Here is a 24,102-nt window from a genome sequence, read left to right as displayed (position 1 = left end):
CTACATCAAATGTTCTCAATGCGACATATTCTACTCTCAATTGTTTTCCTTAATTGTTCTTATTAACCCTCTTCTGTGACATAATAGGTCCTCTAATTGCTATTTTCTAGGTCTTCCCCTTCTGGGCCAGATGTTCATTCACTGTTCATTATTTTCCCTTTACCATTTGGAAATGACATGCTACTGGATCCTCACGCTATCCCAGCTCTTAACACCTGACCTATTCTGTGACAAAAGCCAGCTTTGAACACTTCTTTATTCTTTTAGAACTTGGCATGTTGATTGCTATTGGCAAGAAAAATCACAGAATTGGCCAAATGCATGCAATCACAGATTCATAAGCTCCATCTCCACCTGGGCTCCTACCACAATCAGCTATTCTCACATTTCTTCCCCTACCCCAACATTTCAAATGTATCCCTAGTAGTGTTGGATTTAGCACTGTAGCTCAGGAGAAAGTAAGAACTAGTTCATACATACTTGTTTGCTGAATTCTTCACAGATACTTTGTGAATTTCGGCCATGGCAGTTAGAGCGGTATTGTGAATACATTCTGCACACGCTAATTGTCACCAGACCGGGAACGGGCTTTCCATATGTGTATCTAGAACAATAAAATGATCATTCCAAATGCCATTGAGTGTGAATGATACAGATGACTCTTCACCCAACCCATTCACTGGTCCATTGCATTCACCTAAGGCACCTATTTTATGTCCCTGGTGTCTACACTCTAGAACAGCTTGTGATAGCAGGCTGTATCCTGACATCTAAGTGGGGATGGAAGTATACCTATAGTTCTAAGACAAAGGAGCCTATGAACCGTTTGAAAATGCCTCTAAGTGGAAAGATACTGATTTAGTATTTTTCTAAGATTCTCTTCCTCCCTCCCTCCTTCCTTGCCTCCCCCCCTCCCTGCCTCCCTCCCCCTTACTTTCTCCTTCCTCTTTCCTTCTTTCTTTTCTTTGTTTTTTTGAGACAGGGTCTCATTATGTAGCCCTGGATGGCTTGGAACTCACTGTGTAGATCAGGCTGGTGTTAACTCAGAGATCTGCCTGCCTCTGTCTCCTGAGGGCTGGGATTAAAGGCCACCACACCCAGCCTTTTCTCTCCTTTCAGTTGAGGTTTTACTATTCAGACTGTCCTGTGCACTGGAGAGATGGCTCAGCAGTTAAGAGCGTCTATTGCTCTACTAGAGCACCCAGGTTTGATTTCCAGCATCCACCTGGTGGTCCAGAACTGTCTGTAGCTCTAGTTCCCAGGAATCTGATGCCCCTTTCTGGCTTTTGCAGGCATCAGGCAAGCATGTACATTGATTGACATATCTCTGGGCAAAACCCCCTACACATAAAAAAGAGTGCTTCCTGCCCTTCCAGAGGACTTGAGTTCTGTTCCCAGCACCCATGTCGGGTGCCTCACAACTCTCTGCAACTCCAGCTTCAGTGCTTCAGTGGATCTGATACCTCTGGCCTTCTTAGGCACCTGCCCATGTATATGGCATATCCCCACATCCCCACACCTGCCCACGTGCACAGCACATATCCACATACCCACATAATAATTAAAACCTGACTGTCTCTGCTGTCAGATTACCAAAATTATTTTAGGTAGAAAAAAAATGAGAGAAAAATATTTATAAAGACTATATTTCTAAGTATTTTAAAATAGTGAGAAGATTATTTGGGAAAGCAGTGGCTACAAAATAAAAACAGGGTATTATTATAATACCCCGATGACCCAGTTTGTTTCAGCTGTGTATGATGGGAGGGCATCATGCCAGGCTGGAATTAGTTTGCTGTTTTAGAACGACCTGTGACTCATGTTGTGGTGGAGGATTCTTAACTCTTGCCTTAGATTTGTAGCTAGAATTTCTGCACGTAGGGGTCAGGGATTCTAATTTTAATTAAGTGTCTCCCATACAGCTGATGTAGAACAATGCCTGAAAATCTCCCCCTAGGCTAGCTGTGAGGTTGGTGAGGTTTAGCCTCATGGCCACAGCTTCCATCTTGCATACCTCCTCTGACGTTTGCATGTGCTGAGAAGTAATGTATCTCTAAATATTATTTAGAATACATCCTCTCAAATAGAATACGGACATCACAATAAGATGAAAACAATGTAACTCACGCGCCGCAGGCAGATACAACAAATTCCTTTTCCAGGAAAGCAATGGTCTTGGGCATTTTTACTTGCACCTCAAATTTGGGTAAAACTGTTTTGAATAGAGGAAAAAAGCAGGTGAGAGTAGGTAGGAGACCTCATAAATATTACCAATGGATTCCTTAGAGGAATCTATGACACAGAGTCACTGGAGGAACACCAGTGTCGACACAAGGAAAGAGATGCTGTCATTCATTACTGTGAGCAGTTTGTAGAGTGCTAACTTGGTGAAGTCGGGACTGTTCTTCCCAGACTCCTCTTCTCTGTTTTTGTGCAAGATTTCAAAGGCAGGTGGATCGTCCCTGAGTCTGAAGACTACCACAGTTAGATGGAGGAACAGAGGGCCAGTGGGTTCAAGTGTTCTCTCTCTCTCCTTCCCCTCCCTCCTCCTCCTCCTTTCCCTTTCTCTCCCTCCCCCCTCTCTCATTTTTACCAAATGCTAGCCATTGTGCCAGACACCCCCAGTTCCCCACCAGACACCTAGCTGTAGATCTACTTAATGGAGAAACATCAGAGATGACAGCTTTCTGCAATCTTCCACTGGCTCCCATGAGTCTTCCACTCTGGCAGCTGAAGATGTTCACCTTCCCCCACCCCAACTCCCTTAATGCTCTGACTAACCCATGCCCACTTCAGAACTTGTTAGTCATGTTCTATGATTTGCCATTTACCTTATTATGTGATTGTCAGAGCAGCTCCGAGGAGCTTTGAGAGTGATGTTTTTTTTTTGTTTGTTTGTTTGGCTTTCTGATATTGACTTTTACCATCCACATATGCACACACAGAGTGAGAACATACCACCCTCAACATGCACATATATGCATACACCTCACATATATACACAAAAGTAACCTAAAAGATTCCACTGTCCTAAGTGCCTGACACTTGGAGAATTCTTACCGTATTCATCCACTTTAAAGGAGTGATTTATTTTCTTGCCCGAGTCCTTCTGTACTACAACCTTGTAGTTACCTAGAGCTGGCTCATCTGACAGTGGGAAAGAGAGCTGGTGGAGTCCTACCAGTAGATCGATATTTTGCCATTGAAAAATTCGGTTCCTCTTGGGGTTCTACAGTAAACAATTGAAACAGACAGTTTGATTAGAGGTCAGCTTTTCAGTTAATAATATCACTGGGAGTTGAATAAGTGGTTGTTGAATTAGTGCTAAAATTGTTAACCCACTTTTAAAAAGAATTCCGGACTGAATACTAGACAGTGTGGTTCCTAGCTGTGGGATCCTATCAATCTTATAGCCATGGCATCCCAGATGCTTCGATCTTGTCTGATATTGGAAGCCAAGCAGGTTAGAAGGGAGACCCTGCCTATGTGTGTCAAAATAAACATCTTTTTGATATATATGTTTATCTTGGCTATATTTGAAGAGTCATGAAATCACACCACCCTGCTGTGGGATGGTCTGTATGTCAAATTGCTCTGATTGGTCAATAAATAAAACACTGATTGACCAGTGGCCAGGCAGGAAGTAGGTGGGACAAGGAGAGAGGAGAATTCTGGGAAGCGGAAGGCTGAGGCAGAGAGACACTGCCAGCTGCCGCCATGACCAGCAGCATGTGAAGACACCGGTAAGCCACCAGCCACGTGGCAAGGTATAGCTTTATGGAAATGGATTAATTTAAGATATAAGGACAGTTAGCAAGAAGCCTGCCCCGGCCATACAGTTTGTAAGCAATATAAGTCTCTGTGTTTACTTGGTTGGGTCTGAGTGGCTGTGGGACTGGTGGGTGACAAAGATTTGTCCTGACTGTGGGCAAGGCAGGAAAACTCTAGCTACACCACCCTAAAGAACTGCAATCCTTTGTTTAAGTTTTACTTTTCCAAAGAACTTGAGTTAGTCAAAAAAACAAAACAAAACAAAAAAACAAAAATTTGTTTAGTCGAGGTGGCATGTAAAAGGAGAAAAGAAATTTGACGTGACTTGTAGGGTGCCCTCATTCTAACTCAGATGTACAGTTTGTTACTTACCTCAATATAAATGACAGGGAACTGAAAAGAAAAAAAATAGTATGAGTGTGTGTTGGAATTTAGAAAGAGATCATCTTTTTAAAATTACAGTCTAAAGATTTTGCTGAACTTAATTGCTTCTCTTTTCATACCATCCATGATTTATTTCCTTGTTCCATACCATCTTCTTTTTTAATTAGTTCTTTGAGAATTTTGTACCATGAGTTTTGAGCATATTTACCCCTCCCACACTCCTCCCAGATCCATATCCTCTTCTCTACCCACCCAACTTCATGCCTTCCTTTTCTTTTTCACCCATCAAGTTCCACATATTCATGGGCGTCAGAGACAATCATGACATCAGGAGATAAAGCCTATAGCACAGAGAAACAAAGTCTCTGTTTTTCTCATCTAAACTAGGAGAGGTCCCCTGTTCGATCCATAGCTTTTTACATGTTTAGTTTGGGACATAAATCTCTCTCTTCTCTCTCTCTCTCTTCTCTCTCTTCTCTCTCTCTCTCTCTCTCTCTCTCTCTCTCTCTCTCTCTCTCTCTCTCTCTCTCTCTCGTTTTTTCCAAGACAGGTTTCTACGTATAGCCCTGGCTGTCCTGGAACTCACTCTGTAGACCAGGCTGGCCTGGAACTCACAGAAATCCACCTGCCTCTGCCTCCTGAGTGTGGGACATAAATCTCTTAAGAAGTCACAGATTTCCTTTTATGACTAGCATACATCTGAGGAAATCTATGTGGATGAAAGATCTGAATAATAAATATATTATTATTTCGCAAATGATATTTGCTTAAGAGAAACAAAATACATTCCTGGAAGTGGCTGAAATCTTTTAAGAGAACATTTTCAACTGAATATCTTTTTGTTGTTATTTTTTAGACAGTATCTTACTGTGTGGTCCAGGCAGGCAAGGGCCTTGAGATCCTTCAACTCAGCTTCCTATATTCTGAGATTAGAAGCATGCATCACCAGGACCCGCTTGATTTTGAATGCTTTATCTACTTTAAGAATGCAGTTGGTGTAGCCGGGCGGTGGTGGCGCACGCCTTTAATCCCAGCACTCGGGAGGCAGAGGCAGGCGGATCTCCGTGAGTTCGAGGCCAGCCTGGGCTACCAAGTGAGTTCTAGGAAAGGCGCAAAGCTACACAGAGAAACCCTGTCTCGAAAAACCAAAAAAAAAAAAAAAAAAAAAAAGAATGCAGTTGGTGAACTGCCTGAATGCTACTACTGCATATGCTTCTGGCATGGATACTCTCGGGCAGTCTCCTGTAGTAGATTTAGGCATTTCTTTCATGAGTTTCAGGGTTTTTTTTTTAAAAAATGAATCAGACTTAAATGTTTGCTTATTTGAATTCACCCACTGAAAGGAGACTCACCGTTTCATTCAATGGGCGAAAACTGATGTCCACAGAGACAACACGGAATTTCACTGAAACAGAGATTTTTTTTCTGTGAGATGCCCCCAAGTGGGAACCCAGGGCCAGAGACCCCATGACTGCAGTTCAGTCATAAAGAATACCACCCACCAGCAGCCCCACAGCTGTCCTTGCTCAGTTAGTTCCTTATACCTGTTTGTCCTGGTTTGTATATGGGTTTGTCTGTCTGGACAAAGACTAGGCTGTCTGCTTTTGTTATCTGCATTGGCTTCCTCTTTGTGAAGTTCTGGGTTGGCCCCTGTATCTGCACCGTAATGAATGCTGAGGATGATGGCAAACCTGAGATCTGCAAGACAGAAGCGTGGGAAGAGTATGCTCAGGCCCACTTCCGAGTGCTCAGCTTTTACAGGTGTCTGGTCTCTTTGTGAATCCTTGAGAGCTGGCAAGGGAATGTCAAGGACTCAGTTTCCTGTTACATCCATAGACTACTATGATTGTGTTATGTGATGTTAACAATTCACACTGAGATTGAGGGTGAAGACAATGGACCATTCTTCAGTGCAGTCAGGACAGTGAATGAGATGGTGTCTTTACATTTTCACAGCAAAGTCTTGGTATTAAAAATAATATCATATTCCACCTTCCAAGGCCAGCATCAACCATCTGTCTTACATGAGTAACTTGACTTTTAAGAATCTGTGTTCAAGGGCTGGAGAGATGACTCTGCAGTTAAGAGCACACACTGCTCTTGCAGAGGAATTATGGTCCCACATCCATGTCAGGAGGCTCACAACTGTCCACAGCTCTAGCTCAAGGGTGCCCTCTTCTGTCCTCAGTGGTTACCTGCACTCATGTGCACATACACAGAGACACATAAAGTGAAAATAAATCTTAAAAAAGAATCTCAATACTTATATCTGTAAAAGTATAAATAGTATTTACCTTAGAAGTTCATTTTAAGGTAAAATTAAATCTTTCCTACAGCTTTGGTAAACTTTCAAGCACGCCGTTAGATCTAGTTGTAAGTATCATAAAAAGAAATTTTAAGTTTACTTTGTACTCGGTTTTTCCTTAAGATTTTTTTTTTTTGATGGATGAGAACATAAAGTTCAACTTGATTACTCTCTCTCTACCAGTACCACACATCCCAGGAAGGACGCTGACCGTGAAAGGGCGACAGTAGAAGGAATCCTTCTCCACCGCCTGGCCTGTGAGGAGGCTTGTGATCTGGGTTTCATACTCCAGAATTATGTTGAGTGTCACAGTCTCATTCAGGTGGTGGAGGTTGACACAGGCCTTTTCAGAAACTCCTGCATAGAGCTGTGATGGGACCAGCACCACATATTGTCTGTGGAGAAGAGGATCAACCGTGAAGGATTCAAAAGACATCATTACTGTGGCTTTTTCCTAGTGTATTTTATATTGCCATTAGCCATCGGTTTCAGCAAGATTGGGTTCCCCAGAGGTCACCATAAAACCCCAGATTAAACACTGATGTGATGCTCTGGTGTTCTGTAAATGTTCACCCACAGGATATTAGAGACCTTGGGCAATCAATTCAAGTTATTGTTGTGTAGCAATTTCCTCCAAAATGAAAAAAAGTTATTGCTGTGTAGCAATTTCCTCCAAATTGAAACAAACATTCCTTCTTGGAGGGAGGAGGGAAGTACACAAGACTTAGGAAGTAAATCTTAGGAGTTCAGGGGAGCTGAGGCTAACAGAATTGATGAGGTCTCTCCATGGTGACAGAAGCAGTAGGAGAGGAGAGCACAAAGGGTTGCCGCTACCAGCAGAACTACCTGTAAGTCATGTAGAGAGCTCCAAGGATGCAGCTTTCACCCAGACAGAGGGGAGACTTTTGGTTATGTAGTTGTCTTTGAATTATTCATGCTCCTGTAAGCAATCCCTGACTCATATTCTTTTTTTTTCCTTTTATTTTATTTTACAATACCATTCCATTCTACATATCAGCCACGGATTCCCTTGTTCTCCCCCCTCCTGAACCCCTCCCCCGTTCCCACCTCTTCCAGGGCAAAGCCTCCCCCGAGGACTGAGATCGACCTGGTAGACTCAGTCCAGGCAGGTCCAGTCCCCTCCTCCCAGATTGAGCCAAGCGTCCCCACATAGTCCCAGGTTTCAAACAGCTAACTCATGCAATGAGCACAGGACCAGGTACCACTGCCTAGATGCCTCCCAAACAGATCAAGCCAATCAACTGTCTCACCTATTCAGAGGGCCTGATCCAGTTGGGGGCCCCTCAGCCTTTGGTTCATAGTTCATGTGTTTCCATTCGTTTGGCTATTTGTCCCTGTGCTTTATCCAACCTTGGTTTCAACAATTCTCACTCATATAAACCCTCCTCTTTCTCACTAATTAGACTCCCAGGGCTCCACCCGGGGCCTAACCGTGGATGTCTGCATCCAGATTCCTCAGTCCTTGGATGGGGTTTCTGGCACAACTATTTGGCGTTTGGCCATCCCATCACCAGAGTAGGTCAGTTCTGGCTGTCTCTCCACCATTGCCAGCAGTCTATTGTGGGGGTATCTTTGTGGATTTCTGTGGGTCTCTTTAGCACTTTGTTTCTAGGTAACTCCAATAAACACATTAGTTCATCAAGTTGGACTTTGGAAGAATCACTATTTTGGTCTATTGTTGGTTCCCTATCTGGGGTGGGTAGACGTTTATGCCAGGCACACACACACACACACACACACACACACACACACACACACCATCTGATGTGACAACTACTATATATTTAGAAACTCCAAATTTCCAAGCCATGAACGAGTTAGTGGTTCATCACTGGAAGCCTTAAAAACCCGACTGCACATGACCTCAGCTTCCATACAAATACCACAGCTCTTTCATCCAGGAAACGCTGGACACTAACATGTAACACATGGGGAGAAGCTGATTGCTTTTCAATCCAGTTTAAGAAGCAACCTCAGCTCTCTTCTTCCTCTTACTGTCTGGTGATGCAGGCCAAGCCAAGCTAGGTTAATCAGCAGACATCCCCCTACACTGCCAAGAGGAGAACACACCTTTCCGGGCACATCCTTGCTGTTCACCGTCAGGCACCCAAACGTGTAGCCCTCTGCAAGGTTGTGTGTTTCACATTGCTTCTCACCTCCAAAGTGTCTTTCTGTCCTGAAAATTTTTATCTCATAAAACCTATTTCTAAGCCGGGTGGTGGTGGCGCATGCCTTTAATTCCCAGCACTTGGGAGGCAGAGCCAGGCGGATCTCTGTGAGTTCGAGGCCAGCCTGGTCTACAGAGTGAGATCCAGGAAAGGCGCAAAGCTACACAGAGAAACCCTGTCTCAAAACAAAACAAAACAAAACAAAAAAACCTATTTCAAAAGACCTTGTCAAACTTGACAAGATCCTTCCCTATATCAGGTCCTATGAAGTCTAAGGCTTTCTTGGTGGGTGTTCTCAGAGGCCTCTGCAATGGCTGTTTCTATCTGAAGGCTCTCTATCTTTACTTCTTTCTCTCTTTTTTGTGTGCACCATATCTCTTTTTTTTTCCATATTGTGAGATATTTCAGGAAGGGTCTGAATTTTGTTAACATGTTTTTTAAAATCTACTAGCAGCCCCTAAATGTTTTCTGAAGGCTTCAGCAAAGAGACTCACAAAGTCTCTCACCCATTTGTCTTGGGTGCCCCTCAACTTAGGGAAACAGAGACTGAGTTACTTCCCAACACCAGGACACTGCAGGGCGTTTATGAATCGGTAAACCAGTGGTTCTCAACCTGTGGGTTGTGACCTCTTTGGGGAGGGGGTTGAATGACCATTTCACAAGGATTACATATCATACATCTTACATAACAGATATTTACATTATAATTCATAACAGTAGCAATATTTCAGTTATGAAGTAGCAATGAAAATAATTTTATGGTTGGGGGTCACTACAACATGAAGAACTCTATTAAAGGGTCGAAGTATTAGGAAAATTGAGAACCGTTATGATAAACAGTTTATCCTTTTTTTTTCTTGGTAGGAATTCTATATTCTTATCTGGTACTGTTTGACAAGATTACTTCCCTATATATCTCAGAGGTCTCTAGAACAGGAGTATATCTTCTACATGAGCCATAACAACTTACTGGGCCTTCCAAGTTCTTTGATAACAGATAACTGCATAGGAAACCAGGAAGGAGACACCAGGGAAGGAAGGAAGGACACAACAGAATTTTCTGAAGTAAGAATTGCTTACGGTTTTGCAGTAGCTGTGGCATCTCTGGGAAGAAGAAGCAGAAACAGTAAAAGTGAGACCAGTGTGGGCTGCTCGTTTCCCCTCATGGTGGAGAGGGCCAGGAAAGAACAGTGGGTCTGAGCCCTCAGCCCCTTGAACTCTGATCGTTGTCCAGGTCCACTGGTTTTTATTTTACCTGATGGCCAGTGAGAGTAAACTGCCAACCATTTATTTTTGTAACATATTAACTACTTCACTATTAAAAAATCAATTCCAGATAATTTCTAGGACTGTCTCTATTCTTTTACCAACTTTTTGAAGTTACCCAAATGTTTAAAAATGGTGCTTAGAAGCTGCCACTAACTCAGGTTAATGCTTAGCACTTTAAACAATTTTTAAAGAAAAATAAAATAAATCACATGGTTTGATGAAATCTATCAATATGCTTGACATTTTTTAAAAAAGGACAATAAATGCAAATATATAATATCTCCTCTTGGTAATTCATGGAGCATTGCCTTTACTCAATGACATAAATGAAATTTACCTTAGAATGTCAGATAAGGTAAGTTTGGAGGTATGTGCTTCATAGTCTTTTTTAAGAAATTGAAAAAAAAAAATAAAGCCAAGTTCAACTTTGGTAGTTTAATCATGACTTTGGCCTGTCATTGTTTCCTTATCTGAGGTGAATAGACGTTTGTGTCAGGCCTCCCCAGGGAAAATTCTGACACTACAGGGGTGTGCGTGTCTGAGGATGCATGCAAGTGTGGAGGTCAGAGGCTGTCATTTGGAAACTTCCCTATTGCTCCCCATTTTATTTTTGAGGTAGTCATCTCTCACTTGTCCTAGAGCTTACCCATTGGCTAGACTGGCTGGCCAGAGAGCTGCTGTGATCTTCCCATCTCTGCCTCATGGGCCTGGGACCACAGGTGCACGTTTCCACACCTGGCCTTTTATGTGAATGAGCACAGGTGAATACCTCCATGGCTGGCCTTTTATGCAAATGAACACAGACTTTTGCTAATATAGCACTCCAACTTTTAGTTGACCAGAACCATGGTCTACACTTAGCCCATTATATACACAAACCACATCTGCTAATAACCTAGATTGCAGTTCAGTACTTGTTGTTAAATTAGTTTGTCTTTTAATGAACTCCTGTATTTAAGGTAATTCTTGTACTTCTCAGTTCCAGGCTAAGCAATCAGGTTGGAGAGCTACTGTCTAAATGTAAGACATCCTCACCTTCAGTTTTTCCCATGCTCATTTACTACTGTCCTGTTCTCAGCACAAAGTAGATAGCAACTAGAAAAGGTAAAAGAGTGTTTTTAAGCAAAAATGATCATTTATACATGAGTATAGCAAATCCCAGATTGAACAAGAAGAACTAATTTCTAATGTCATTATTTTCTCATACCAGCAATAAATTTGAGTGAAATGGGTGTTTGAAGCTTAAGACGAGCTGAAGATTCCTTGATTATAAGAGTTTACACAAATATTGATTTTTTTTTTTTTTTTTTTTTTTTTTGGTTTTTTGAGACAGGGTTTCTCTGTGTAGTTTTGCGCCTTTCCTGGAACTCACTTGGTAGCCCAGGCTGGCCTCGAACTCACAAAGATCCATCTGCCTCTGCCTCCCGAGTGCTGGGATTAAAGGCATGCACCACCACCGCCCGGCTTAAATATTGATGTTTTAAGTTGTCTTTTTTGTAAGAAACTAGAAGGAAGGTCTTCTCTCCAGGGCACATCTAAAATACATGCGACACTGCTGGGAAGAGGGTCTTCACACACTAAAATAACTCGCAAGTCGTGTCGAGGGTCAACTGTAGGACAGTGATGGCTGCACAATCATAAGATTAGCGGTCACACATAATTTCAAGGATTCCAAAAATGATGTTGAAATAGACTGAGGCCAAAGTTGACTCTGAATGGCAGATTTTTACCAGATGTCAAACACAAACCTTGAGGAGCCCATGAGATGGCTGGGCAGGTCAAGGCACCTGTGTCCGAACCTGACAACCTGAGTTTGAGCTTCAGGACCCACACGGCAAGAGATAAGTAATCCTTGACGCTGTGCTCTGGCCTCTGCCTGTGCGCTGTGGCATGTGTCCGACCCCACTAGATAAACAAATCAGTGTGTAGATGATAAATCCTGTGGCATTCCAACAACTCTTACACATTCATCAAGATGAGCAAATTCATATTCTACTAACCACCAAAGTTTTAACGGCAATGACAAGTTGCTTTTGTGAATAAAATGCAAAACTGTGTCTGAATTATACCATTAAATATTTATAGCAACAAGGGTTACAGGAGTTGATGTCTTCATTGCTGATAAGTTGGGTATGTTAATTAAACAACGAATATTTTAAACCATCAGAGTAAAACTACTTAAAAAAAAAAAACCTGTGGAAAACATCATCACCTTTGGACATAGTCCTAACCCAATGTCACTTCCTGAGACGTGTGTTTGCAGTGTTGGGTAACTGTGAGTGGGCTGAGAGTGCAGGTGTCCTCCCCTGTCAGTGTACACTGGGGGAGCTGCCTTTGGAATTACTGGCATTTGGAGACATAAACGGAAGCTCATATGAGTACACAGCGTTACAGACATGGGTTCTAAGGAAAAAACAGAAGGGGGAATAATCATTGCCACAACTCATCCAGCACCATAACTTGGTGTGTTTTCTCCTGTTGTGAGTCTTGCTCTGGCAGAGGACGGAGCGGGAAAGTGAGAGGATTACACAATGTATTTCCACCTTGCAGCCCTCAGTGGGTGCTCCTGAGCGGAATCTGGGAGGGAGGAAGAAAGACAAACGGGACGTGAACAATGTGCTATTTTAATTTTGCAAAGACACATGCTTTGTGTCACACAGTGTCAGCATTCAGAGATCAGCTTGGGATTGTCAAGGGAGACAGGACTCATCCGTTCTGTCTTTTTGCAAGACTTCAATGACATTCCCCACCCCCTATACACATGATGAAAATGCCCTTGTAGAAAATTAATCTTCTGACTGGGGTAAGATGAAATCTCAAAAGTAGTTTAGTCTGAATTTCTCTGATGGCTAAAGCTGTTGAACAGGAAAAAAATGTTTCTCAGCTATTTTTATTTCATTTTTGAGGACTTTATGTTTAGTTCCACACCACAATTTTAAATTGGGTTGTTGTTTTCTTGGTGTTTAGTTTTCTGAGTCCTTTGCATGTTCTAGATAGTAACTCCCCATCAGATATAAAGCTGGTAAAAATTTTTTCCCATTCAGTAGGTTGCTGATTCACTCAAATAATGGTATCCTTTTCTATTCAGAAACTTTTTAGTTTCATTAGGTCCCATCTATCAGTTATTGGTTTTAATGCCAGGGTCTTATTCAGGAAGTCCTTTCTTGTACCAATGAGTTTGTGTATATCTCCTGTTTTCTCCTATGTTAATTAGGATTGGGGTTCCAGGTCTTATGTTGAGGTTCTTGGTCCATTGAGTTTTGTGCAGGGTAGGACATAAAGATCTAGTTTCATTTTTCTATACATAGTCATCCAGTTTGATCAGTATGATTTGTTGAAGGTGGTGTCCTTCCTTCAATGTGTGCTGTTGGCCTCTGATAAAAATAGGGTGGCTGTAGAAGTGTGTGCTTATATTTGGGTTTGCAATTTTATTCCATTGATTAATGTGTCCATTTTTTTTGGAGGCAGGCTTTTTTATATAGCTTTGGCTGGAACTCACTCTATAGAACAGGCTGGCCCTGAACTCACAGAAATCCACCTGCCCCTGCCTCTGGAGTGCTGGAATTAAAGGTGTGAGACACCACGTCCGGTCATGTGTCCATTTTTATGCTGTCTTAATTACTTCAGCTCTGTAGTATAACTTAAAATCTAGGATGGTGGAATCTTCACCAGCTTTGTTGTTCAGGGTTGTTTAGACTCTCCGGGGTTTTTGTGCTTCCATATTAAATTTAAGATTTTTAAAGAACTTTCTGTGAAGAGTTGTGTTGGAATTTTGATGGGGATTGCACTTAATCTGTAGGTTGCTTTGGTGGGATGGCCATTTTCACAATATTAACTCTGCTGATCTGTGATCATGGGAGGTCTTTCTTTCTTCTGATATTTTCTTCAATTACTTTTTGCATTGTGTTGTATGACATACTTTTGGGGAGACACAATAAACACATATCTTCTCATCCCAGAAAGGAGCCTGTGACAGACCAAAGTAATGAGTGCAGCAATGTCTAATTCGGTGAACCAATGATGTCTTAGTCACTCTTCTATTGCTGTGAAGGGACAATGTGGGGGGCCCCAAAACAGCTTGACCACACAGCTGCCAAGACAGGCTTAGAGGACCAGACACAGCTTCTGGCAGGCAACACCTGGACCCAGGAAAAGCCTTAAGCTGACCCCACCCAGTGGAGCCTACACCTAAGGGGAAACACCTGACATTCCAAACATTACATATACCCTAGACAAATGTCAGCCAATCAGGGTCCTGAACCCTGGAAATCTCCTCACTCCAACCTCTGCTATGAAAAAAAACCCACCCCACCTGAGCTCAGGGCTCTCTGCATCAGACAGAGAGATCAAGCTCAGAGCTTGAAAAATAAAGGTTCTTTGCTTTTACATATGGGATTCAGTCTCTGTGGTGGTCTTTTGAGGGTCTCTGTGATCTGGGCATGACATCACCACAACCAAGGTAACTCTTACAAAAGTAAGCATTTAATTGGGGACTTGCTTATAGTTTCAGAAGGTTAGTCCATTATCATGGCAGGAAACATGGCAGCAGCCATGGCAGGCAGGGTGCTGAAGAAGTAATTGAGAGCTACAACATGATCTGTAGGCAGAGACATAGACTGGGCCTACCATGGCCTTTTGATACCTCGAAGTCCACACCTAGTGACACACTTCCTCCAACAAGGCCACATCTCCTAATCCTTCTAATTTTATCAAAGAGTTCCCCTCCCTGGTGAGTAAGCATTCAAACATATGATCTTGTGGGGGCCATTCTTATCCTAACCACCGTATTCTACTCCCTGGCTCCTGTAGGTTTGTAGCCATATAATTAATGCAAAAGTGCATTCATTCCAATTTCAAAAGTCCCCATCATCTATCACAGTCTCAACACTGTTTAAAAGTCCAAAGCTCATAGTCTCTGAGATTCATGGCAATCTCTTAACTGTAACCCTCTGTAAAATGAAATAAAAAAGCAGATCACATGCTTCTAACATACAGTGGCACAGGATACATATTACCATTCCAAAAGGAAGAAAAGAGAACATAGTGAGGAAACATTGGGCCAAGGCAAGACCTAAAACCAGTAGGACAAACTCCAAATTCTGCATCTCCATGTCTGATGTAAAAGCACTCTTCAGATGTCCAACTCCTTTCAGCTTTGTTGACTGCAACACACTTCTTGATCTTGGGCTGGTTCCACACCCTGTAACTCCTCTTGGCAGGTATCATATGGCACTGGCATCTCCAACATCTTGGGGTCTTCAACGAAGTCCAGGCTTCATCTTCACAGCTTCACAAAATGTTCCCTCTGGGGCTTCATGATGGGACAGCCCTGACACATGCCTGACCTCAGTGGCTTTCCTTAGCTGAGGAGGGAGATTCCACAATCCCTTTCTTGTATCATTGACTCTAAAGCCAACCACTTTGGCCAAACTCAGTAGCCTGAACTACCAAGTGCAGCTGCTTGCTGGGGCTGGAACATGGTCCCCTCCTTTAATTACATTTACACCAGATCTTGTTGGTGATGGCTGTACTGACTAGTTTTATGTCAACTTAACACAAGCTAGAGTTATCTGAAAGGAGGGAACCTCAATTGAGCAAATACCTCCATAAGATATCACTACAGGGCATTTTCTTAATTAGTGATTGATGGGGGAAGGGCCCAGTTCATTGCAGGTGGTGCCGTCCTTGGGCTGGTGGTCCTGAGTTCTATAAGAAAGCAGGCTGAACAAGCCAGGATGAGCAAGCCAGTAAGCAGCACCCCTCCATTGCCTCTGCATCAGCTCCTGCCTCTAGGTTCCTGTCCTGTTTGAGTTCCTGTCCTGACTTCCTTCAATGAGAAACAAGTGCTGTGGAAGTGTAAGCCAAATAAACTCTTTTCTCCCTAAGTTGCTTTGGTCATGGTGTTTCATCACAGCAATAGTAACTAACCCTAACTAAGACAGTGGTTTCCTTCATTGCTCAAGTCTTTCTTTAGTTTGCTTTCACAAGTTGGAAGCTTAGCTTGCTCTTGCTTGGAGGTCATCACTCCCTTTATTCCGTTTAGCATCAGGTTTTTCTTGAAAATTTTCATCTTCTTGAGCACTGGACTTAGCTTTATTGCACTTCCTGGTGCTCTGTTTCTTCTCAAATTGTACAGCTTGTATTTCTCTTTGTCCAACTTGCTCCTTTTCATTATTATAGATCAGCATGGAAGCGATCACTAATAACCACACAACACAGTCAATATCTGATTGTCCTCAAATTTCCTTTGCCCTATCACTAATCTAAAACTCTCCAATTGAACCTCAGGCAGATTTTTTTTGGGCAGGGGAAGAAAACAGCCACATTTCACCAAAATATCACAAGAACAGTCTCTAGGTCACTTACTAATATTCTTTCCCTGTGAAACCTCTTGAGCTGGGCCTGCACAGTTCAAATTACCCTCTGCACTGTCTCCCATGCTCTTACTAGGAAGGCCCATTAAGGCCCACTTAAGGCTTCCAAGCACTTTTCTAGTTCACTAGTGAGCCCCACAGTCTTCCACATTCCTCCAGCAAACAGCAGGGGCAGGCCTGTCACAGCAATACCCCGGTCCCTGGTTCCAAACTCTTAGTCACTAGTTTAGTTCTTATAAAAGAAAGCATTTAACTGGGGGGCTTGCTTACAGTTTCAGAGGTTTAGTTCATTATCATCGGAGGAGAGAGGAGAGAGAGAGAGGAGAGAGGAGAGAGGAGAGAGGAGAGAGGAGAGAGGGGAGGGAGGGAGAGGGAAGGAGGGAAGGAGGGAGAGGGAGGGAGGAGAGGGAGAGGGAGAGGGAGAGGGAGAGGGAGAGGGAGGGAGGGAGGGAGAGAGAGAGGAGAGAGAAGAGAGGGGAGGGAGAGGGAAGGAGGGAGGGAGGGAGAGGGAGGGAGGGAGGAGAGGGAGGGAGGGAGGGAGGGAGGGAGAGAGAGAGAGAGAGAGAGAGAGAGAGAGAGAGAGAGAGAGAGAGAGAGAGAGATATTTAGCTGGGTGGGGCATGGGCTTTTAAAAACCTTAAGGACCACTCCCTGACACACTTCCTCCAACAAAGGCCATACATCTTAATCCTTTTAATTCTATGGAAGAGTTCCACTCCCTGGTGACAAAGCTTTTTATATGAGCCTGTAGGGGGTATTCTTATTTAAATCGCCACAAATGAGTTTTTTTTATTGGGGTTACTAACAGGAATATAGGTGAGGGGTTGCTTCCAGGGAGAGGGATAATTCAAAAGTAGCTGTCTCTCTAGAAAGGCCACCCTCATGGTGACAGCTCTTAAAAACTGCATCCCTGGGGCTCTTTACACAGCCACAGGCACAGGGCTTAGCATCTTTTGTAGCACAAATCCTAATCGGTCATAATAAAAACCCAGGGCCTGATATCAGGGTAAATGCTGAAAGATCAGAGGAACAAGCCACAGCCACCTCTCACCTCACCAACTCCTCAGCCAAAAAGAGACTGAGCGCCTGTCTCCTCCCTGCTTACATTCCTTTTCTCCACCCAGCCTCATCACTTCCTGTTTCAACCTCCTTAGTGCTGGGATTAAAAGCATGTGTGCTTTCCAAGAACTGGGAGCAAAGGCATGGGATCCTTAGTGCTGGGATTAAAGGTGTGATCCTCCACTGCCTGGCTCTGTTTCTCTTTCAGACTGGATCAATCTTGTGTAGTTCAGAGTGGCCTTGAACTCCTGATCTTTCTGCTTCTTCCTCTCAAGTGCTGGGATTACAGGTGTGTACCACCACTGCCTGGCCTCTATGGCTAACTAGTGGCTGGTTTTGCCCTCTGATCTTCAGGCAAGCTTTATTTATTAGAGCATACACAAAATACCACCACAATCGTTTCTTTCCACAGCTGGTGGAGTTTCCACCCCCCAGAAATTTTTTATTCATTTTGCATTGCTAGGTAGGAGCCTCAAAAATCTTTTAAGTTTTTGCTTTCTTGGATATGTGAACTTTTGTTTCCCTCCTGAGGCTCATGAGCCTTCCTTTCTATACTGGAAGGACTGTTTCAATTTGGAGAAGGAAAATACCATGTAATACACTGTCTTAAAGTTTCCATTGTACATGTCTTTCACACTCTTTAGATGTGTTCATATGTATACATATAGATGTATATATGTATCTACTGAATACATACACACACACACACACACACACACACACACACACACACACACACACTACACACACAATGTGTAAGTAACATTCCCTCCAAATTGTTGTGGTTCTACAGGTTGTCCTCAATAACTGTAGTGAGGTGATCATATTAGAACAACCAGTCAGGTACCTCTTCTCCCAAAAAACCTGCAACGAGTTACAGCTTTTTACAGAGAGAAAGCTAAGGTCTTAGCGATGACCCTCAGTCCCCTAAGTGGCCTGGCGTCTGGTGCCCATCCTTGATTTCTTCTGTTGGTCTGTTCACACTTAGTTGCTCTTCCTTGACCACAGAGCACATCCCTACCTTGTGAGTCTGTTTCTTTTCCTGGAATCTTATAACCAGGAATAATCTTTCCTGAGATATCTAGGTCTTGAGGTCCCTTTTCTACTCCAGGTCCTTGCTTGAATGTCATTGCTGCATGAGATTATCCCCAAAGTCGTGTCTCAAATGTTTATCCCTAAATCCCAGTCTTTCTGTCCCCAGCTCCCTGTTCTGGATCCTCTGACTCTTTACATCTCCCACAACATTTATCACTTTCTCATATCTCTATTATGTTTGTCCATTATGTCTGTGTGCATTGTTTGATTACATTATAAACATACTGTTTATCTTTCCCATCAGAAGGTAAGACTACAGGGGTGGCTGTTCCTATGCTTTCATTGACTGTCACACTTCAAGGTGACAGAGCTGGGCAGAAAGAGGAAGTGATGTAGCTGAGCAAAGAGAGGAAATGAGATGGCAGAACAGAAAGGCATACAGGCATGGGTAGACAGGAAGCAGGTCTCTTTGGAGACTGAGGGCTGGTAAGGTGAGGTTGGCGTGGCTTTTCCTATTCCTCTGATCTCTCGGGTTTTAACCCCAATATCTGGCTCTGGATTGCTGTGGGATGGTCTGTATATCAAATCTGTTGCTCTGACTGGTTAATAAATAAAACACTGATTGGCCAGTGGCTAGGCAGGAAGTATAGGTGGGACTAACAGAGAGGAGAAAAGAAAGAACAGGAAGGCAGAAGGAGTCACTGCCAGCAGCCACCATGACAAGCACCATGTGAAGACACCGGTAAGCCACAAGCCACGTGGCAAGGTATAGATTTATGGAAATGGATTAATTTAAGCTATAAGAACAGTTAGCAAGAAGCCTGCCATGGCCATACAGTTTGTAAGCAATATAAGTCTGTGTTTACTTGGTTGGGTTTGAGCAGCTGTGGGACTGGCGGGTGACAGAGATTTGTCCTGACTGTGGGCCAGGCAGGAAAACTCTAGCTACACTGGATTTTTTTTTTTTGTTAATAAGACCTTTTAGCAATTTATGTTACATCAAGGGAGTGTTCATCCATTGTCAACACTCAAGACTAGGACTCTTTAACTAGGTCAGCATGACATGGTCAACAAATCAACCTATCAAAACAACAAAAAGTAAAATGCCTCAATTTTCTTGGAAATGTTATGCTATAAGAGGTATATTTTTCCCTGAGTGGAATCTTTGAGTATTCAGGCAGACTGTGTTTATTTGCTTTGATATTTTTATGAGTGCTGATGGCCTGTTTACATGCTAGACTTGCTATGTTTGATAACGTAGAAGAACCGAATCTTAACTAAGTGGAATAAGCTTAATCTCGTACACAGTTGGGGGCAAGTGCTCACTGCGATGCCAGTCAACGGGCATATGGTTAAATGTGTGTAGGTACTGTGACCATGATACCCCGAGCGGAGGAACTACATGAGGAAGCACAGCTAACCACCTAATGCTTTATATCTTCAAATTTTGTTGTATCCTGGTAGTCTAGGACAGTTGTTCTCAACCTGTGGGTCATGGTGTCCTGGAGGGTGTCAAGCCACCCTTTCACAGGGGTGGCCCAAGCCTATCAGAAAACACAGATATTAGCTGGGCATGGTGGTGCACACATTTAGTCACAGCACTTGGGAGGCAGAGGTAAGAGGCCAGCCTGGTCTACAGAGTGAGTTCCAGGACAGCCAGGGCTGTTACACAGAGAAACCCTGTCTCGAAAAATGACAAACAAAAAGGGAATCTTTAAAAAAAATAAGAAAACACAGATATTTACATTACGATTGATGACAGTAGCAAACTATTATGTTATAAAGTAGCAACAAAAATGATTTTATGGTTGGGAGGTCACCACAGCATGAGGAACTGTATTAAAGGGTCGCAGCATTGGGAAGGTTGAGAACCACTGCTCTAGGAGATCTTGGTTCCAAATTCTTTAACTGCACAACCGCAGAACTTGGTAGCTTATTCTTGTCTGTAAAGAATCTTAGTGAATCCAGAAACCCATGTTAAAGTTGATACAGAAACTTTTCGTTTCTAGCATTTTCTCCAGCTTCTTCCCACCTTTTTGTCCTCACCTGAAATCCATTACCACAGCAGAAATACTAAGTCAGACCAAGAGTAGACGTACAGTATCGCTTTCTTGGTACAAGTGTTACGCTTGAAGCCATACAACAGTTTTTAAAATGACAAATGCCTTGCAGTTAGCCTCTCAATCCTGTACTCAATACATCACTTAATTTGGGACTCTTCTCTGCTTCCCACCTGCCCCGATTTCTGATCGTTCCCGGAGAATGTTTTATTGTGTGTGTTTCTGTGTCGAGCTGACAGAGTCCTTTTTAAACTTTAACCGAATCTCCCCACCTCCACTTCTACCTAGTACACTCCCTCTTTGGGTTTTGAGGAGTCTTTCTGTATAGGTTAAGTGCCCAAACTTGAGTTTAAAGTTGAAAAAAAAAAAAAAAAAAAGGAAGCAGATTATTCAGTGGCACTCACAAAGCCCTGAGATTTCCATAATGAAAAGTAGGAAGAACAGAAAACAATGGCCCCAGACTTGAAATGATGTCATTTAATGGGAAGAAAAGAACTGAAGCTGTAAGGAAGTCAACTGTGATTGAAGACTCTTCAGGATATGAGGTGCTTGGTCGTGGCTCTCTTTCAGGATGGTGACCAGGAGAATAGTTTATTCAAAGAAATAGTTTCCTACCTGGAATTTAAGACAGTTTTAACAATAAATACACAAATGTATATGTCTCTATATGTACATACATATATATGAATCTATAAATATAACATGCATGCTGATATATAAGTATGTGTACATATATATTTATGACCTGTCAAATAATTCATAAAAATGAGAGATTTGTAAGAAGCACATGCATTGCTGTGAAGGCTTCAACACAATATCCTTACTTTTCTCTATGCTCTGCTTTGTCTTATTGGGAATCCGAAATGTTATCGAAGCTGTAAGAATCAAAGGCATATTCATCTGAAAAATAAGAAGAGCATCTATCTTTATCAAGTCTCCAACTGTGTGTAACTAGACTGTGGCAGGCCATACAAAGACATTAAATTGTATCTTTCCAATACTTTTTCAAGAGAAGTAATCCCGCATGCATTTGTCAATCCTTAAATATTCTCCTAAGGTAAGTTCTGTGATGGAATCCATTAAGTTAGCAAGGACAGAGTGTGCTATCTACTCCTTGACAGATTTTTTCCGAGCTGACCTTCCAGGGGATGTGCCATGGTCTCCACAACACACTAAGTGTTTTGAAACATAATCCATTATATTTTTTCCATCAAGGTTTTCACTTCCATTCTTAAGTCAAAACCAGAGAAGCCACATGCAATAGTCAACCTTTGATCCAGTAAAGACAACAGAGAAAGGCTTGGAAGGTTAGCATCGTTTATATTCCAAGTGAAGGGCGAGTCTTCACAATTCATCAAAGAGATGCCAAGTGTTAGGGATACCTTGGGAACTGGCACAGTCAGAATCCACACCATGGAATTAAAAAAATGTTACACAACAGAAAACCATCACTTACTCACTTTTTAAAGACAGACAGTGATGATTTGGGGAATGTAGCGGCTCAGAGTGTGAGCTACGGACATGTCTGACAGCTGTGATGTGGTTGCTTACCTTTCTCGTAACTGTGGACCATGACTGGGGCTGGCTGGATGTTGGACACAATGTTGGTTTGCTCGACAGAGAAGGTGAAGCTGGATGGTGTCCTGGGAACCTAAAAAGACACGAATGATAAGCAAGTCCTAGTAGGTCTGAAAAAACAAAGTCATTGAGAAACTTACTCCACAAGCTCATGACCTACCTAATTAAAACCCGAAATCCCATCACTGTCTTATAAAATAGCAAAACAGCGAGTCAGTTGACATTAAATCACGCAAACATTTAAGTCACACTGCCTAGGTGAACATGTTAGAGAATTGTCGGTTTGTGTGAGTAGGAATGATGTGTGCCTAGAAAGGAAGGCTCTAAAATTCACATCATGGTTTGGAGTTCCTCAACCCCCAAAACAAAAATAGAATTACTATATGACTCAGAAAGCCTATTTGTGAGGGTGCATCCAAGATAAATTAGATTATTATCTTGAAAAGGCACTGCCATGCTCACTTCAACATTGGCCACAATTGCCAAGGTATAGAAATAACCTGAAATAACCCGTGTCTGTCTATCAACAGACTGGTGGATATAGAAACTGTGGTACGTGTACAATAGGAAATTATTTGGCATGTTAGAAGAAGAACACCTTTCACTATTGACAAAGGAAGTCTGCTGGGGCAGGGAGAGTCAGTTTTTTTTAGTGGTGTGGTCTCTGGTAGGTTGACTATGCTACAGTATGCATGTTCCATACCCATGTGCATATGAGTAGCATTAATTAGACCCATGGGTTATTAAAAAAAGGACATGAAGTTTGGAGGGAGTGTGTGTGTGTGTGTGTGTGTGTGTGTGTGTGTGTGTGTGTGTGTAAGTTTCCTGGGAGGTGGTGTGGGGAATAAAGAGTGACTATGATTAAAATATGTTGTATATGTGTATGAAACTCAGTAAGAATAAATTTTAAAGTATTATACTAAATATCTAATTATATGAAGAAAGGGTTGTTTGCTTGTTTATAATAATTAATCTGAAATGCATATGTATATCAAAATGTCACAGGATACATTTTAAATATACACAGTTTAAACAATAAAAAAAATCATGTTATCCTTCATTGGAGTTCAAGCTGTAGAAGAATTAATTATTTGTCTCTGTAAATGACTCCATTACATTCTGTAAGGAATAAAGATGCCTCTAAATATGAGAACTATCTAGTCAGGCAACCATGCTTACATGAAATAACTGGTTAATACAAAGGATATGATTAGTGAGACAGAACACTGACTATACTCAGTGTCTCATTAAACAATACACTCTTTCACACACATCTATGATAAATAGAAGTTTTCAAACACCCTTCAGAAGACAAAGCCATGAAATAAAACTCAGAGACAAAGCATGAAAGAAAAAAACTATTGCTGCTGAACTTACATCTTTCAAGTAGAGAAGAACGTGGCCTTTCTTTATGTCTGTCTTCGTTACTTGGTCGTTGTGTTTAAGCTTTGAAGAGATTGACAGGAAGGGATGAGGATCAGGCATTAGAATACCCGAGAGTCCCCCTCTAGAAATGAACACTGTGCCTTCTATTTAGGGAAATGTCCCTTGGCACCTCAGTGTTTCTGTGAGTATATGAGGGAACTGGGTAAGGAAATACACGATGAACCATGGGCATAATGACTGTGCATTACTGCAGAATAAGAATATAGTTCGCACGCCTTTAATCCCAGCACTCGGGAGTCAGAGCCAGGCTAGCCTGGTCTACAAAGTGAGTTCCAGGAAAGGTGCAAAGCTACACAGAGAAACCCTGTCTTGGAAAAAAAAAAAAGAATATAGTTTCTCCTCTTCCAGTACAGACAAAAGACACATGTGAAATCTGAAGACGTATGCTTGGATGAAGGATTCCATTATTTAGTTTGATTTTTTTTTTCTTACGTATTCCCATTTTCTCTGTGCTAGTGAACAGGGACACTCATATTTACCTCCTGGATGGATGAGAGGACAAGAGTGAACCCAGAGAGCATCTTCACATCCACAAGGACCATATCGGAGCTTTCATGAGTTCCCGTATACCTGGCATGAAAAAGCAAACACATTTCTACATGGATTTAGAAACATGAGCTCTCTCAGTGAGG

The 24,102-nt window shown here is 42.3% G+C and overlaps 2 protein-coding genes across 3 annotated transcripts in view; both read right to left on the bottom strand.

Annotated features, from left to right (window-relative positions):
- The window catches only part of LOC114701425 (pregnancy zone protein-like), a 45,100-nt gene extending 35,217 nt beyond the window's left edge, over positions 1–9,883 (bottom strand). For both annotated transcript variants that reach the window (XM_028881511.2, XM_037204103.1), the window contains exons 1-8: positions 9,730–9,883; positions 6,672–6,855; positions 5,700–5,853; positions 5,508–5,560; positions 4,144–4,164; positions 3,061–3,229; positions 2,128–2,212; positions 481–604 (exon numbers count right to left, since the gene is read on the bottom strand). In XM_028881511.2, the coding sequence (XP_028737344.1) occupies positions 481–604; positions 2,128–2,212; positions 3,061–3,229; positions 4,144–4,164; positions 5,508–5,560; positions 5,700–5,853; positions 6,672–6,855; positions 9,730–9,815 (876 nt within the window). In that variant the 5' untranslated portion in view covers positions 9,816–9,883. The remainder of the gene's footprint in view (positions 1–480; positions 605–2,127; positions 2,213–3,060; positions 3,230–4,143; positions 4,165–5,507; positions 5,561–5,699; positions 5,854–6,671; positions 6,856–9,729) is intronic.
- An 11,025-nt stretch (positions 9,884–20,908) lies between these two features.
- Positions 20,909–24,102, bottom strand: part of LOC114701403 (ovostatin homolog) — a 43,110-nt gene continuing 39,916 nt past the window's right edge. The window contains exons 32-36 of the mRNA XM_028881490.2: positions 23,950–24,040; positions 23,402–23,470; positions 21,998–22,097; positions 21,271–21,346; positions 20,909–21,061 (exon numbers count right to left, since the gene is read on the bottom strand). Of these exons, the coding sequence (XP_028737323.2) occupies positions 21,294–21,346; positions 21,998–22,097; positions 23,402–23,470; positions 23,950–24,040 (313 nt within the window). The 3' untranslated portion in view covers positions 20,909–21,061; positions 21,271–21,293. The remainder of the gene's footprint in view (positions 21,062–21,270; positions 21,347–21,997; positions 22,098–23,401; positions 23,471–23,949; positions 24,041–24,102) is intronic.

Source organism: Peromyscus leucopus, chromosome 3 (assembly GCF_004664715.2).
Source record: "Peromyscus leucopus breed LL Stock chromosome 3, UCI_PerLeu_2.1, whole genome shotgun sequence".
Taxonomy (NCBI): domain Eukaryota; kingdom Metazoa; phylum Chordata; class Mammalia; order Rodentia; family Cricetidae; genus Peromyscus; species Peromyscus leucopus.
The sequence above is the reverse complement of the archived record's forward strand: the minus strand, read 5'-3'. Positions and strand labels throughout refer to the sequence as shown.